The sequence below is a fragment of the Giraffa tippelskirchi genome, chromosome 6 (genome assembly GCF_054371585.1).
Source record: "Giraffa tippelskirchi isolate mGirTip1 chromosome 6, T2T-mGirTip1v1.2.pri, whole genome shotgun sequence".
Classification (NCBI taxonomy): Eukaryota; Metazoa; Chordata; class Mammalia; order Artiodactyla; family Giraffidae; genus Giraffa; species Giraffa tippelskirchi.
The window spans coordinates 5,491,802-5,507,147 of NC_137280.1; the positions used below are offsets into that span (position 1 = coordinate 5,491,802).

The 15,346-nt window shown below is 41.8% G+C and overlaps 1 protein-coding gene across 2 annotated transcripts in view; it reads left to right on the top strand.

Moving 5' to 3' along the window:
- The window catches only part of CPNE3 (copine 3), a 45,966-nt gene extending 36,354 nt beyond the window's left edge, over positions 1–9,612 (top strand). For both annotated transcript variants that reach the window (XM_081496820.1, XM_081496821.1), the window contains exons 12-16: positions 221–275; positions 358–409; positions 3,100–3,233; positions 4,213–4,449; positions 6,480–9,612. In XM_081496820.1, the coding sequence (XP_081352946.1) occupies positions 221–275; positions 358–409; positions 3,100–3,233; positions 4,213–4,449; positions 6,480–6,590 (589 nt within the window). In that variant the 3' untranslated portion in view covers positions 6,591–9,612. The remainder of the gene's footprint in view (positions 1–220; positions 276–357; positions 410–3,099; positions 3,234–4,212; positions 4,450–6,479) is intronic.
- The last annotated feature ends 5,734 nt before the right edge of the window (positions 9,613–15,346 follow it).

Genomic DNA, 15,346 nt, shown 5'->3' on the forward strand with positions numbered 1-15,346 from the left:
AGTCCATTTTAATAAATACATATAGAAAGACTTTAAATTCCTTCAATGCACAGAAAAATATTTAGGATGAGAGTTTCCAAATACTAACATGAGCTCTAGTCTTTGTTTTATTTTTATATTTTTCTAAGATTTTGAATGTTTTAAAAAGTAAGCTCATATTGTTTTATTATGAGTAAAAAGATAAAAATGACCTTTTGCTTTTTTCACATTTTCTTTTTAGTGATAAGATGTTTCCAGCCTTCGGCTTTGGAGCCCAGATCCCACCTCAGTGGCAGGTAGGAAGAACTCTCATTGTGAAGGTTTGCCTCCTAGCAAAGCAAGACAAGCCTCATCAGTCCTTCTTTTATCTTCTGACAGGTTTCTCATGAATTTCCAATAAACTTTAATCCATCCAATCCCTATTGTAATGGTAAGTTAAAAATCAACATGAATTTTTAAACTGAAAGCCTTACTAAGTCTTTGTCAGTTATTTTTTCTCTATGATTGAAAGCTACTCAGATTTCTTTTCTAGGTTTCTCTTTGTGACATATTGAATTTCCTATCACGTAAAGTATAATTTTACAAGTTGGTAGTTAGTGTGGTAAGAAGGCAAATCACTATGATAATGATGAAGATTGCAGGCTAAATTCTTCTACCTTAAGAGGTCTAATAGAACAAAAGATTTTCAATCTTGATGGTAGATCAATAAGAGTAATCATTTTATTTTCACATATAAGTTGATTTAAAAATAAACCTTCAATAAAATGAATCATTTAATATACAGATGTTTTTCTTAGATTAACAGTTAATTGTCTACGAAGAAAGTGTCCAGCATCTAATTACTTGTTACACAGGTTCTGTAAGGAGGTGGGGTAGGCTAAAGAAACACAGAATTAAGCTTCAGGAGTAGCTTTCCTTTGTGTAGAAAGTAGGTACAAATGTTTCTGTCATTCCACTTTTCTGTTTATCCCTCAAATATCCCAGTGCCTCTTCCTTTTTACTGTATTGAGCAATGCCAAATCTCCTACAAAATTAATATAAAACTGAACAGTTTGGAGGAGGGAAAGAGGTAGGGGCAGAGGCATAAAATTGTAGGCACTAAGCTAATTTTCTGCAAAGGGTCCTTTTACAGTATGGATTTCTAATAGAAGAGGATGTCCTTCCCTCCTCTTCTTAAATGATATTCATAAAGTAGAAGAGCATGAATATTTTGTCAGGAGTAGTTTGTATTAGGATTCTCTCCTTTTTCACAAAACTCTTTTCTCATACTAATTCAGTGTTCCTTTATGCACGTTCAGTGGCTGTGGTTGTGACCTTTTATATCCCTAGCCATGTGAAACTGGGAATACTTTTTCTTTTCAAAAAATGTGCTTCATGCTTGTGATGAAATCGGAACAGTTTTTAGAATTTGTCGTGATTAGACTTTTATGTTTTGCAAGTCAGCATGGACGACAGGTCATGGGATGACCCGCTTCACTCTTCGTGCTGAGGGCCTGTCTGTGGGCCGCCCCCAGTGCGGCTCTCCTGCTCTCGGTTTAGTCTAGATCGCTTTGGCTTCAGACAGAGGAGATGTCACCCAGAAAACAATGCAACTTTATTTTAAGACAAGGAGGTTTAATCCCCTTCTCTTCATCAGTCATTGAACTTAGTTGCCCATGAAAAACCACATCTCCATTGTTCCTTTAATGCAATGGAAAGATACTAGCATAATTCAGTTTGAGTTGAGGAATTGAAGGCTGTTGATATTTATGAAAACATTTAATAGCTTTGTATGCCTTCACATTGGAAAGCAAGCTAGATGATAGAAATGGAAGAAAATATTACTGTTGCTTTGGTTGTGGGTTCAATTTTTCTGTAGCATATATCATTACAGAAAGATCCCGCTGCTGGCTTACGTTAATATTTTTTGTTACTACTGGACTGACTAACCACTAGTTACAGCCTCACCTTGTGCATCTCTATGAATTAGTTACATTCATCATCTCTATGTATGAATTAGTTGCATTCTCAAAGGCAGTTCATAAGACCACTTACTCTTAAATTCAAAGTCCCTAAGGAGTTTATTGGCACTCAAATTCTAAGTGGAGAGAGTTGATCTTGTTAAGCTTTTAAACAAAATATACGCTGCTCCATAGATTAATAAGAATATTAATCTATGTTCTGTGGGACATTTTAAAAGCAGGACACCTGTTTTAGTTGACATTAAAAAGTCTTTTAAGATTTTCTTGATACTCTCAGCAAAGTCCTGTGGGGGAATTTCTATAGACTTTCTAGTCTATTACCGACATCCCAGACACTCAGTTGTGTATTAAGGGCAGGTTCATCAGCAGTGCCTTGATCAGGAAATGCTGTTCAGCTTTTGATGGGCTGTGCTGCTGTAGTCAACAGTCTCTAAGTCTCAGTAACTTGTAATGACGATGATTTATGTCTCGCTTGACTTTTGGCTAGACTGCGGCGCTCCTCTGTTCCTTCTCATTCTGGGTCGCAGGCTGTCTGGGATACGCTGTTCCCATAGCAGGGGGAGAAAGCAAGAGAGCTGGCAGAAGCCGGCAGCAATTCTCGAAACATCTGCTTAGACTCGGCTGTCGCGTCCAGTCATTTGCACTGGGCGAAGCTACTCAGATGGGCCTGCCGGGTCTTCCGTCACCCTTGGCTAGAACTGACATTAAGTTTATAGCTGTCTGACATTTTTGTGGAACCTCTAGTCATATATGCAAACGTTTTCCGTGTTTATCAGTTACTTTTTCTTACTCACCTTGTCTTCAGTTGTACGTCGCAGCATCTTTTGCATCGTTCTTTTTCCGTCAGAGTCTCATTCTCAAAACATATCAAAATTGAACAATATAGGAACCCTACTGTAGACTAATGAATAATTTGGCTGAGGTGAAAACAAATGCCTTCTACTAGGGGAGAGTAAAGTTTATAGGTTTTGTTTTTGTGTGTGTGTGATGGAGCATCGCTATGGAGCTTTGTAATACATACCTTAGAGAACTCCTAAATATGGAACTTTTGACTCTTTAAAGCACTGTATATTAGTATATAAATTAAGCCAGCCACTACGGTGAATAGTAGACAATTAAATTGTGCTTGAGAATTTTTAACCCTGTTTTTTTTATCTAGGAGTCCAAGGCATTGTAGAGGCATATCGGGCCTGCCTTCCTCAGATAAGACTCTATGGACCGACTAATTTTTCTCCAATCATAAATCACGTGGCCAGGTTTGCTGCTGCAGCTACGCAACAACGGACAGCTTCTGTGAGTGCCCTGTTGCCAGGGGGCAGGGAGAATGTAGACTGGTAGTTGCTGCCAGTGCCATGTTCCTGTTTGTTTGGTCTGTCGAGATGCAAACACAGGGCATGAAGCAATGATGTGTCCTCCTTGGTTTGGGAGTAACATCTGTTGTTAAATCGGTGATCGTTAAAAACAAGAGAACAGCAAAACAACCTTTATACTTAATGAGTTTGTTCTCTGTCTTTTGAAATAATTTTCCTGGGTAGGCTCTGAAAAAAAAATTATTTTTGAGTAGATTTAGCAAGTTAAGGCTTGAGGAGACTTACCACTTCAGCTGCTGTTGCAAAATGCCTGTTGGACCCGGGAGAACGAACTTCATTCCGCTTCAGTATCTTCAGAAATAAGGCAGGGGTGACTGCCTCATACAGTTATTGAAAGAAGCGTGAGGAGAGAAATCAGACACACTCAGCTACTATGATAGTTCTTCTTTCCATTCCAGACGTAAATGACCCAAAAGATGGAGTCACAACTCGATGTCACATTTTATCCCTCTCTCAAATGATTGAGCCGAGATGGCAGGATTGAGAGAAAGATTCCCCTCTGCCCCTCCTTGAACCATATCCATTTATTTAAGAGCGTGTTTTAGCTTTGATGAAAAATTCTGCTTCCATATTTGATCTTTTAAGAATGTAGTTGTTGCCAGTCACTCCCTTGATGGGCACTTTGACATATTCAATCCTTCAGTTCAATCAAAATATTTCCGTGCCAACTGAAAGTTTCATCTTGCTTCTGTGTATTTTTGCCAACCTTTTTTTGTGGTCTGTTGCACTTTTAATTAACCTACAGTTTTCGTATCAGTTAATTTCCTTGTCATCAGAGAATCTTAGAATATTTTATATAGATGGTATCCTGGGTAGAGACTGACAAGGAAAATGAGCTACGAGATGACTCATCAAGCGGGAGCTCAGCTTGCTCAGCGGACATCACTGTCTTTTTTTGGCAGCAATATTTTGTGCTCCTGATCATTACCGATGGCGTGATCACAGACCTCAATGAGACCAGACAAGCTATTGTTAACGCGGCCAAGCTGCCTATGTCCATCATCATTGTTGGGGTTGGAGGCGCGGACTTCGGCGCCATGGAGTTTCTGGATGGCGATGGCGGAAGTCTCCGCTCCCCGACGGGGGAAGTAGCTGTCAGGGATATTGTCCAGTTTGTGCCTTTTAGGCAGTTCCAGAACGTGAGTACCACTCCTCCCTACTCCTCACGCGCTCCAAGGCGTTTGAACAGAGACCTCTGCACGTGCATAGCCAGGCAGTTACGAGTAGATGTCTGGAGTTGCCATGCATATATGCTGAGTTGTGTCCAACACTTTGCAGCCCCATGGTATGCAGCCCACTGGGCTCCTCTGTCCATGAGATTCTCCAGGCAAGGATACTGGAGTGGGTTACCTTTTCTTCCTCCAGGGGATGTTCCTGACCCAGGGATCAAACCCGGGTCCCCTGCAGATTCTTCAACACTGAGCTAGTAGTGTGTGAATTTTCCGTTGGAAGAACCTTGATTAGATTTGTCAGGTTTTTTTTTCAGGTTGTATTCTTGTGTGCTTCTTATAGTCCTTATGATAAATTATTTAAAACGATGTTGTTGTGACTGCTGTTTTAAAATATATTTTATCTTTACGTATGTAACAAGAGAAAAACTATGTAAGTATATGATGAATTTACCAAACTAAAAGTTGATTTGATGAAAAATCTCTGAGGAGACTGTTTACCCAGATGACTCTAATGGTAACATCTTGTAAAACTATGGTCCAGAATCATAAGCAGGATATTGACATTGATACAATCAAGGTCCATCATGGCAGGCTTCCTCATGTAGCCCTTTTACAATCGCACCACTTCCCGGCCACCTTCATCCCCTCCTTAATCCCTGGCACCCACCGGTCTGGCTTCATTTCTATATTTTTGCCATTTCAAGAATGTCATATAGATGAAATCACACAGTATATAACCTTGACGTTGGCTTTTTGTCACTCAGCTTAATTCTCTTAAAAGTCTTCCCACTTGTTGAATATATTCCTTTTTAATTGCTGAGTAGTATTCCGTGGTATGGGTATACCAGTTTAACCATCCACCCAGTAAAGGACATCTTCAGTTGCTTCCAGTTCTCACCTGTCATACACAAAGCTGCTATAAACATTGATGTGCAGCTTGTGTGTGAACATAAGTTTTTATTTTTCTGGGATAATATAAGTACAGTTGCTGAGTTGTATGGTTGTTGCATTTTAGTCATTAAAGAAACTTCTGAACTTCCCTGGCATAATTATGTCCTTTTACACTCCCACCAGCCACTGTGTGAGCAGGAGTGGGTGGAGGGCAATGAGGTGGGTGTGTATGCAAAAGGTGGCAATGTGAGGGATCTTTGTGATAGTGAAACTGTTCTGTATCTTGATTGTTGGTTATACAGATAGACCCTGATGATAAAATGACATATAACTGTGTACGCACAGACTGGTGAAATCTGAATATGACAGAAATGTCATATAATGTAAATCATGTAATTTACATAATTATGTAAAATTATGTCATAGCTTTACATTCCCACCAGTCAATGTATGAGTGGGAGTGGGTGGAGGGGAATGAGGTGGGTATATATTTAAAAAGGTGGCAATGTTAGAGATCTTTGTGATAGTGAAACTGTTCTCTCTCTTGATTGTGATGGTGGTTATACAGAATAGACCCCGATGATAAAATTACATATAACTGTATACACACAGGCACACACACACACACACACACACAAATGAGTACATGTAAAACTGGTGAAATCTGAATAAGTTCTGAGAACCATACCAATGTTGGCTTCCTAGTTTTGTTATTGTACTATAGTTCTGTAAGATGCTACCTTTGGAGGAAACTGAGTAATGGGTACATGGGACCTCTCTGCACTATTTGTAATTATTTCAAAATAAAAAGTTAAAAAAAATCAATACCCAGAGAATGAAAGCTGAAAAGCAAAAGAACCAACATCATTAAATGCCAAAATGCAGGCACCAAAAAAGGACTTGTTAAATGTGAGCATACTAAAGCATTCCTGAGTAACATTGGTTTATGGTGTGTTTCGCGGACTATTCTCGAGACAAGATACAAGCCTAGAAATTGGAAATTAACTGCTTTTTCCCGGTGGGTGAGGAATTCTTAGTCTTTTGTCAAAATACCGGTTAAACATTTGGCTGCTAATAAAACTGCTCTGATTTTATCTTTTCCCAAGGCTCCAAAAGAAGCGCTCGCTCAAAGCGTCTTGGCAGAGGTCCCGCAGCAGGTGGTGGGTTACTTCAACACGTGCAAGCTCCTTCCTCCCAAGAACCCGGCTCCGCAATGAAAGGAGCTCCGCTCATCCGAGCAGAATTCTTTTGTGCTGTGTGGAGCAACAGATTTCTCTCCATCCCAAATCATGAGTCTGTCATGTTACACTCTTCTCACAAACCCCACCGTTTATGATGCAAACCTAGTTCTCTAGGGAGTATGTCTATTTAAAGCATTCTTTTTATACTTTTTTTGGAGGAAGTACTAACTTAGTCTTTGCCCAGTCAATTCAGTGATTGCTAGTGATTTACAGTAATTGCAGTGAGGCTATTTGGATTAGAAACCGGTGTGAGAAAAGTAAATATTCTCGTGGTTGTTTACTTTCATATGATGAAAATGCTGTTTTTGAATGTTTGTCAATAAAAAAGAATGGGAAATGGTTGGAATGATGCGATTTACAGGTTGCTGTGCTTTGCTCTAGGCGATGTATGTTTTATAAGCCGATGTTCATACCAAATGATGAGAGTTCCTTAAATTAGATAATGCTGAATTTGTATCTAGAACTATATTTTATGCTTTTCCATGGGACAAAACTACCTTCACTTGTGCGTGAGTTTTGCTGCAGCTTAGACATGCACAGTTCAAAACAGAATGCGTCCTCATGAGACTTCATGAAAAGTACCAAATTAGAAAGGAAGGCGCATGTTCAGTTCTTAAAACTGTAAAATCAACAAGTAAAAGGAACTTCCTGTAAGGCTTTTTATTTGCCTTCCTAGATCTTTCATTTTCATTATTTAATACTGTAAACATGGTCAGATTTGACCTTTTCATTGATTGTATGTGACACTAGGGATTCTGTGTCTGCATTAATGATAGCTTGTCCTAGACTCAGTGTTATTAGATGATTTCAACTGGAGTTTGTTAAAATGGGTAGGACTGGGTTTGTCCAGGAAAGCTATAAGGACCAAACATATAAGGAGAAATTCGGAATTCCACTTTCTTTTAGTTAATGAAAGACTTTACTTATTAAAAAAGGCAAGCTTTATATTTTCCTTGCAAAGGTCGCATACATTGATTTCTACATTTGTATAGATTTGTTTAGATATTTTCTCCATTTTTTTAAAGTGACATTTTTACTGATTTTTTAAAACTCAAGATAATGGTTATTAATCAAAATCCTGTTTTACATCTTAATAACATGCTGCTTCCTAAGCCCAGAATGTATGGTATTAAGCAAAAACCTATTATAACTTAAAAAAACCTCCAGCTGCTGCATAGGATAGAGTGGACTTTCCATGCTGTTTTTTTAGTATATATTTTTTTCCTCATGTTTACACTTTAGAATATAATACTTAGCAAACATTACCTTTTCAGAATAGATAAAGGTTTTACTGAGGACCTGTGTGCCAAGTACTGTGCATGTCCGGATGCTGGCCGGTCATCTCGAACATCTGGATATCAAGAATTGCACGTCGATCACAGATGCATATGTGGATGCGCCCTGTGCTGTGCTGACGTGCCTTCTAGTCTTACTGAAAATGCACCACCGCGTGGGTCTTCTGTCCCCTGAAATGTTTGAAGGAAGCGCACTCTCAGCCGTGAACAGCTTTCAGCCTCTCGGAAGCCACTCGATGCCCGGGTCAGGCTGAGAGGGGGTCTGCTGACCCCCATGGGTGCCCGCCCCAGGCGAGCAGTTCACACTTCCCCGCGTAGCCAGCTGGCCTCTGGACTCACGTTGTTAACCTGAAGGTACTTAGCTGGTCGTCTGTTACCCTGTGGTGTGATTCATTAGAAGACAAGTCATCTGACGTCGGTCAGGAGAGGGGTAAGCTGATGATTCCTCCAGTGGTTTGGGGCCTTTGCTGTCTAAGATGTCCTAGTTTCAGTTCTCTTTGTGTGCTGGGGAACAGTGTGTAGATTTTGCTTTGGTTTTCAGAATTTTCTTTTTTGAACATATGAGGCCTTTAAAAGAAACGATTTGCATGTGATCTCAGCGTATTGTAAGACAGAAGCCGGGGCGGGGTCCCGGGCTCACCGGGTCCCCTCCTTAGTCTCCGGAACCCGATCCTGCACAGGGCACCTGGGCACCGCCAGGCATAAGCACGCATTGCTTTCATCAGCCAAATCAGTGTTCTCTCACCACTGTCATTGATTTGGTCTTAATAATTTTACATTCTGATTTTAACCAGAATTGTTCCCTTTTGAAAATTAATTTTATATTATGCATTCTTGATTTGGTTCATCAGTAAGTGCTATTATTCATAAGACCTGTGATTCCAGTAGATTAGGGGAATTGATACCTTTTTGCAGTTTTGAATAAAAGCATTTCTAATTTCTGAATTATCATTTATAAAATTCTTATACTTCAACATTTTATGTCATCACATGCTGATTTAGTATTGTTTTATATTAAAATAGTCCTTTTCCCTATTGTGCTACCATTCATTCAAGTGCCATTAAAGTCCTTAAAATGCATTTGAAGAAAAAAAATAGCCAAGTTGACTTTCACACCGCATACAAACAGATATATTACAAACATATACAAGGGTGGCAGTGCCTTGGATGGATGTAATATTTCTCACATCTGCCTGTGCTGAAAGAATAGCAATTAGTATGGTCATGTCACCTTGTGCTTGGAATTGAAAATTTTAAGATCATAAAAATTTGAAGTCAGATCAGGGATTTACAACTGTCTACTATGGTAGTGCCGTAGGCAGCATTTCTAGAGTAAATTCAGGGCCCCCTTGTTGCCTATGCCTTGTTTGACATGCTTTGCCTTATTAGTTGTGTAAATTTTCTGGAAAATCATCTTCAATAAAATTTCTCCTAATCTCTTTATATGTGTGATTGGTGGTCATGGAAGTGACACATATGGAAAACCAGAATTTTGGTTGAGATTTCAAAAGACTATTTTGTAGTTTTATGTTATACTTGATAATAAGTGTGTAAGTTACTAATGTATGAATAGATGTTAAGTATGTCTTCCATTTGCATAAAGTCATTTCTTGATGTGTTACAATAGTACCTTGTTTTTATTTTTGTTCTTTCTTCAAATGATATTGGTTGAAAAGTTAGAAATAAAGTTAGTGCTTTAATCAGCTTGTATTCCATGTTTTTCTGAATTAAACAGTTTTGGGGGTTTATTCTTTTATGGGATGTAATCACTTAAAGGTATTGAATGTATTCAAGGTATTTTTCAGGGTACAGTAAGGGAAAGGTTCTCAGCTTAACTAGAGTGCTCACGTGAGAATTATGGCGCTCATATTTTATCGGTTGTGTTAGGCAGGACAGTATATTCACCTAACTCTTTTTTTTTAAGTTGCTTCTATCATGTTGCAGTGATTGGGCAAGGTCTTGGGGGAATAGTAGTGATGTCGGTAGCCAAAGTTGCCACCTTCATGGAAATAATGGACTGGATTAAGTGAGTAATTGTGGAGACCTGAGATCAGTGCGATCAAGCATTGTTGGGGGAGACCCGACGCATCTAGCTGTCAAGGAGCACTTTTCCCAGGATGTGCCGTTCAAGGTGAAACCTGAACGTTCACTGGATGACGGACGTTCAAAGCATTTATGAAGGTGTCATATCAACAGCAACTGTGGAGTTGAATGTTTGGGGAATGGGAAGGATTTAAGTTTGCTGGAATACAAAGTGCGTGAGGGAGACCGTGAGAGAAGAGGGGAGAAAGGAGACGGAGTGGCGGGTGGCTTTCCATCCTGTCCAGGCCCCGGGGGCATTCACAGGCGTCCCTGCTTAGGCTTAAAGGAATGGGATACCACCAAATGGACTTAGCAACTCTGATGCGATCCGAGTCGGGTTTTTGAAAAACGGAAGGGCCTTACTTTAGGGCAGATAGGAGGGACCCCGTTGCCAAAGTTGCTGTGGCCACAGTGGCCTGGGTGAAGGCCTGATGAGGGAGTAGGTGGCAGTTGCCGTATGGCGGAGATTCCGCTGTTCGGTTGCTCATTTGCCAAGCTCTGATTCTAGGTCAGTTTCTCAATTCTAGGCTTTTCCTGCCACAGCCCTGCCTCCACACTGAATCATGTTGATTAGCCCCATGTCAGTCCCTTCACGGCCCCCATGCTGACTCACACCTGATAACGCCACCGAGTCCCCGAGTCCCCGGCCCCGCCAAGCCCTTCTCATTTGTCACCCTTGCAGCAAGACCATCACCCTTGTCATTTGTCACTGAGTGTTCCCAGGTGGCTCAGTGGTGAAAGAATCTGCCCGCCAATGCAGGAGATGTGGGTTCGGTCCCGAGGTCCTGCAGACCCCTTGGAGGAGGAAATGGCAACCTGTTCCAGTCTTCTTGCCTGGAGAATCCCACGGACAGAGGAGCCTGGTGGGCCACAGTCTACGGGGCCGCAAAGAGCAGGACAGGACTGAGTGACTGAGCACACGGCTGCCTTTGGCCAAGTTCTGCAGAGTACTCAGGAGAGGTTGCAGTGTCCGTGAAGAATTATACTAGGGCTTGGCTCGATTCTCTTCTCCCTAAAAGGCAATGATCAGGAAGCAAATGTCATTATAAGCAGAATTGTGACCTCTTACAATAGGCAAATGAGAGCCCTAGTATCTTTGATTTTTTTCATAAATGTGCCAGGTTTTGTAACAGCGCTTGGTCTTCTAGGACTGGATGCAAGAATCTCAGGGGTTGGGGACCTTGAGAGAGTTCTCAGAGAGAAGATGGAGTGCCACAGGATTCATCTTCAGCCACGTCTTCCAGCCAGTAGAAAGTATTTACTTGTTTTTGAATAAATAATTGAATAGTGAAAGTGAAAGTTGCTCGGTCAAGTCTGACTCTTTGTGCTCCCACGGACTATCTAGTCCATGGAATTCTCCAGTCCAGAATACTGGAGTGGGTAGCCTTTCCCTTCTCCAGGGGATCTTCCCAACCCAGGAATCCAACCGGCGTCTCCTGCATTGCAGGCGGATTCTTTAAGAACTGAGCTATCAGGAAAGCCCAAATCATTTAGTACTAGCAATCAACAGGTGAAGTCAAAGTGAGTAAAATTTCTTAGTAACCTCAAAGAGTTTATGATCTAATATGAGAAAGGAGACAGTACATGATGCTAAAACAAGAAAGGAGCAAGGCGAGGCAGGCTCTTTGTGAGACTGGACCTGTTTTTCCCCCCCAGTCTCCACACCATTTATTTCTCCGTCCCAGGAGGTGGGGTCGCTGGGGCAGGGAGGGCAGGAAGCCTTGCTCCGGGGCCACGGAGTCCGGGGCTCCTTCAAGTCCCAGCAGCTGATGCAGAACCTGTCCCCGCGGGTGCGCGGGCGCCGCGGTTGACCCGGCGGCCGCCCAGCAGCTCGCTGTAGGAGCGGGTCTTCGCCGCGGACCTCGCGGACGTGGTGCAGCCTGCAGAGCGCGCAGGCTCGCCGGAGCCCCGAGGGCCGAGGTCCTGGACCACGCGGTGTGCCCTGCCTGCCTGCCCGTGGCCTGCGCCAGCTGCGGCCTGAGCTCGGAGAGGAACCCTCCGGCTCGGAGGCGCGGGGCGCTTTGACGTTCCCTACGAACATCCTCTGCTTGACGCACTGGGACCGCGGGGGACCGCGGGGACCTGCAGAGACACCCACCGACTCCCGCCCACACTGCACCTTACCCCTTCAGTCATCTGTGGTCAGGAGTACAGTTGTTCAGTAGCTCATTCGTGTCTGACTCTACGACCCCATGGACTGCAGCACACCAACTCCCGGAGCTTGCTCAAACTCACGTCCACTGAGTCTTTAATGCGACCTAACTATCTCATCTACAGCCACCCCCTTCTGTTGCTTTCAATTTTTCCCAGCATCAGGGTCTTTTTCAATGAGTCGGTTCTTTGCAGCAGGTGGCCAAAGTATTGGAGGTTCAGCAACAGTCCTTTCAATGAATACTCAGGGTTGATTTCCTTGAGGATTGACTGGCTTGAGCTCCTTTCAGTCCAAGGGACTCTCAAGAGTCTTCTCCAACACCACAGTTCAAAAGCAACAATTCTTTGGTGCTCAGCCTTCTTTATGGCCCAACTCTCACATCTGTCCATGACTACTGGAAAAACCATAGCTTTGACTATTTGGACCTTTGCGGGCACCGTGATGTCTCTGCTTTTTAATACACTATGTTTGCCATAGCTTTCCTTCCAAGGAGGAAGTGTCCCATCACCTCATGGGAAATAGAAGGGGAAAAAGTGGCAGTAGTGACGGATTTTATTTTCTTGGTCTCCAAAATCTCTGGGGACAGTGACTGCAGCCATGATACGAAAAGGTGCTTGCTCCTTGGAAGGCAGGCTATGACAAGAGTCCAGAAGGTACCCTGAACACTGCTTCTGGTCAGATGCTCCTCCCTCCTGGTCTCCAGCGTCCATCGTGCCTCCATCGTGCCGACCCCGACCAGGATGGGGCCTGCTCTTCCTCACCAGCTTTGTCTTGACATCCCTCACGCTAATCTCCACATGGCTTCTCTGTGAACCCATATTCTGACCACACCCCTCTTCTCTCAAATGCCCCTGTCCTTGGCGACTGAGTCATTCATCTGCATCTTCTGAACAACTCATATCTGCATTTTCTGAACAATTGCTTCATGTTTCTGTTCTAATGAAGCCTGGCTGTCTTAAAGGAGCTTACCTCCTCTGCAGCCCTCTCGAGTGGTTCTCTTCTCTTCCTGATCCCCCGCTGGGCTTGGAAGCAGGTGCAGTGAACCCTTAAGTCCTCCTTTGTGCTTTCAGATGAACTTTTCCTACTCTTGAAGACAACCAGCTCTGAATATCATATCCCTGGACTAGACCACACTCTCCCTCATCCTAATAATCATATCCTGCCCCTTGCCTCAGCCCTTACTCCTAAGGTCATACCTTGTCATTATCAATTTCAATGCCCTCCTAATCTCAATTTCAGGTACCCTATTTTTTAGCAACAACCCACTTTCCAACTTCCTCCCTCTAGTACTAAAACTCCAACAAATCATTCTCCATCAGCATCTTCAATCCTCTAAACCTTCCAAGTGTTCAATGACTTTCATGGCATGAACCCCTCCTCCTTTCCTAGATGTCTTTCCTACTAGGCTTTGCCTTGGCCATCCTGCTCCCGCCATGTGGGCGTTCTTGCTCTTAAGTGTGCGAGGCGTCCTCCTGGCTCAGGGCTTTCACACATGCTGTCCCCTTCCAGTAGAACCCGTCCTTGTCACTTGTGAGCCTTGCTCCCTCACCTCTTTCAAATCTTCATTCCAGGATCAGTCAGTGAGACCTTTGCTGACCATCCTATTTAAAATTGTACCTCTTTCCCCAGGACATTCTGTCTCCTTTCTGTGTTTAGGTTTTGTGTTTTTTTTTTCCCATTAATTTAATTTTTATTTTATATTGAACTATAGTTGATTTACAATATTATGTTAGTTTTGGGTGTACAGAAAAGTGATTCAGTTATACATATGCATATGTCCATTCTTTTACAAATTCTTTTCCCATATAGGTTATTACAGAATACTGAATACAGTTCCCTGAGCTATACAGAAGGTCCTCGTTAATTATGTTTTATATATAGTAATGTGTATATATGAATCCCAAACTCCTCCTATACATCTTTCCTCCCTCCGCGCAACTTTCATCTTTGGTAACCATAAGTTTGTTTTCAAAGCCTGTGAGTCTGTTTTGTTTTGTAAAAAAGTTCATTTTTGTATCATTGTTTAAGATTCTACATATAAGTGATATCATATAATATTTGTCTTTCTCTGTCTGACTTACTTCACTTCATATGATAATCTCTAGTTGCAACTATGTTCGGTGCAAATGGCATTATTTTATTCTTTCTCATGCCCGAGTAATACTATCACATATATATATATATATACTACATCTTCTTTATGCATTCCTCTGGGGAAAGACATTTAGGTTGCTTCCATTTCCTGGCTATTATAAACCGTGCTGCAGTGAACATTGGCGTGCAGGCATCTTTTTGAATTGTGGTTTTCTCTGTATGTATGCCCAGGAGAGGGATTGTGGTAGTTCTTTTTTCAGTTTCTTAAGGAACCTCCTTACTGTTCTCCATAGTGGCTATACCAATCTACATCCCCACTGACAGTTTGGAGAATTCGTTTTCTCCATACCCTCTCCATGAGAGGCATTTTGACTGGTGTGAGGTGTTGCCCCTTTGTAGTTTTTATTTGCATTTCTCTAGTAATTTGTGATGTTGAGCATCTTTTCCTGTGCCTCCTAGCCATCTTATGTCTTCTTTGGATAAATGTCTGTTTAGATCTTCTGCCCATTTCTTGATTGGTTTGCTTTTTTAAAATACTGAACTGCAAGAGCTGTTTGTATATTTTGGAGTTAATCCCTTGTCAGTCACATCATTTGCAAATACTTTCTCCCATCCTGTGACTTGTCTTTTTGTTTAGTGATTTCCTTTGCTTTGCAGCAGCTTTTAAGTTTAATTAAGTCCCATCTGTTTATTTTTGTTTTTATTTTGCCTATGTTTTTCTCTAATAGCTTTATAGTAACTGTCTTACATTTGGATCTTTAATTCATTTCAAGTTTACTTTTGTCTATGGTGTTAGAGAATGTTCTAATTTCATTCTCTTATATGTAGCTGTCCAGTTTTCACAGCACCACTTATTGAAGAGACTTTTTTTTTTTTAATAAATTTATTTATTTTAGTTGGGGGCTAATTACTTTACAATATTGTAATAGTTTTTGCCATACATTGACATGAATCAGCCATGGGTTTACATGTGTTTCCCTTCCTGGACCTCCCACCCACCTCCCTCCCCATCCCATCCCTCTGGGTCATCCCATTGCCCCGGCCCTGAGCATTTGTCTCATGCATCAAACATGGAATGGTGTTCTGTTTCACATATGATAATATACATG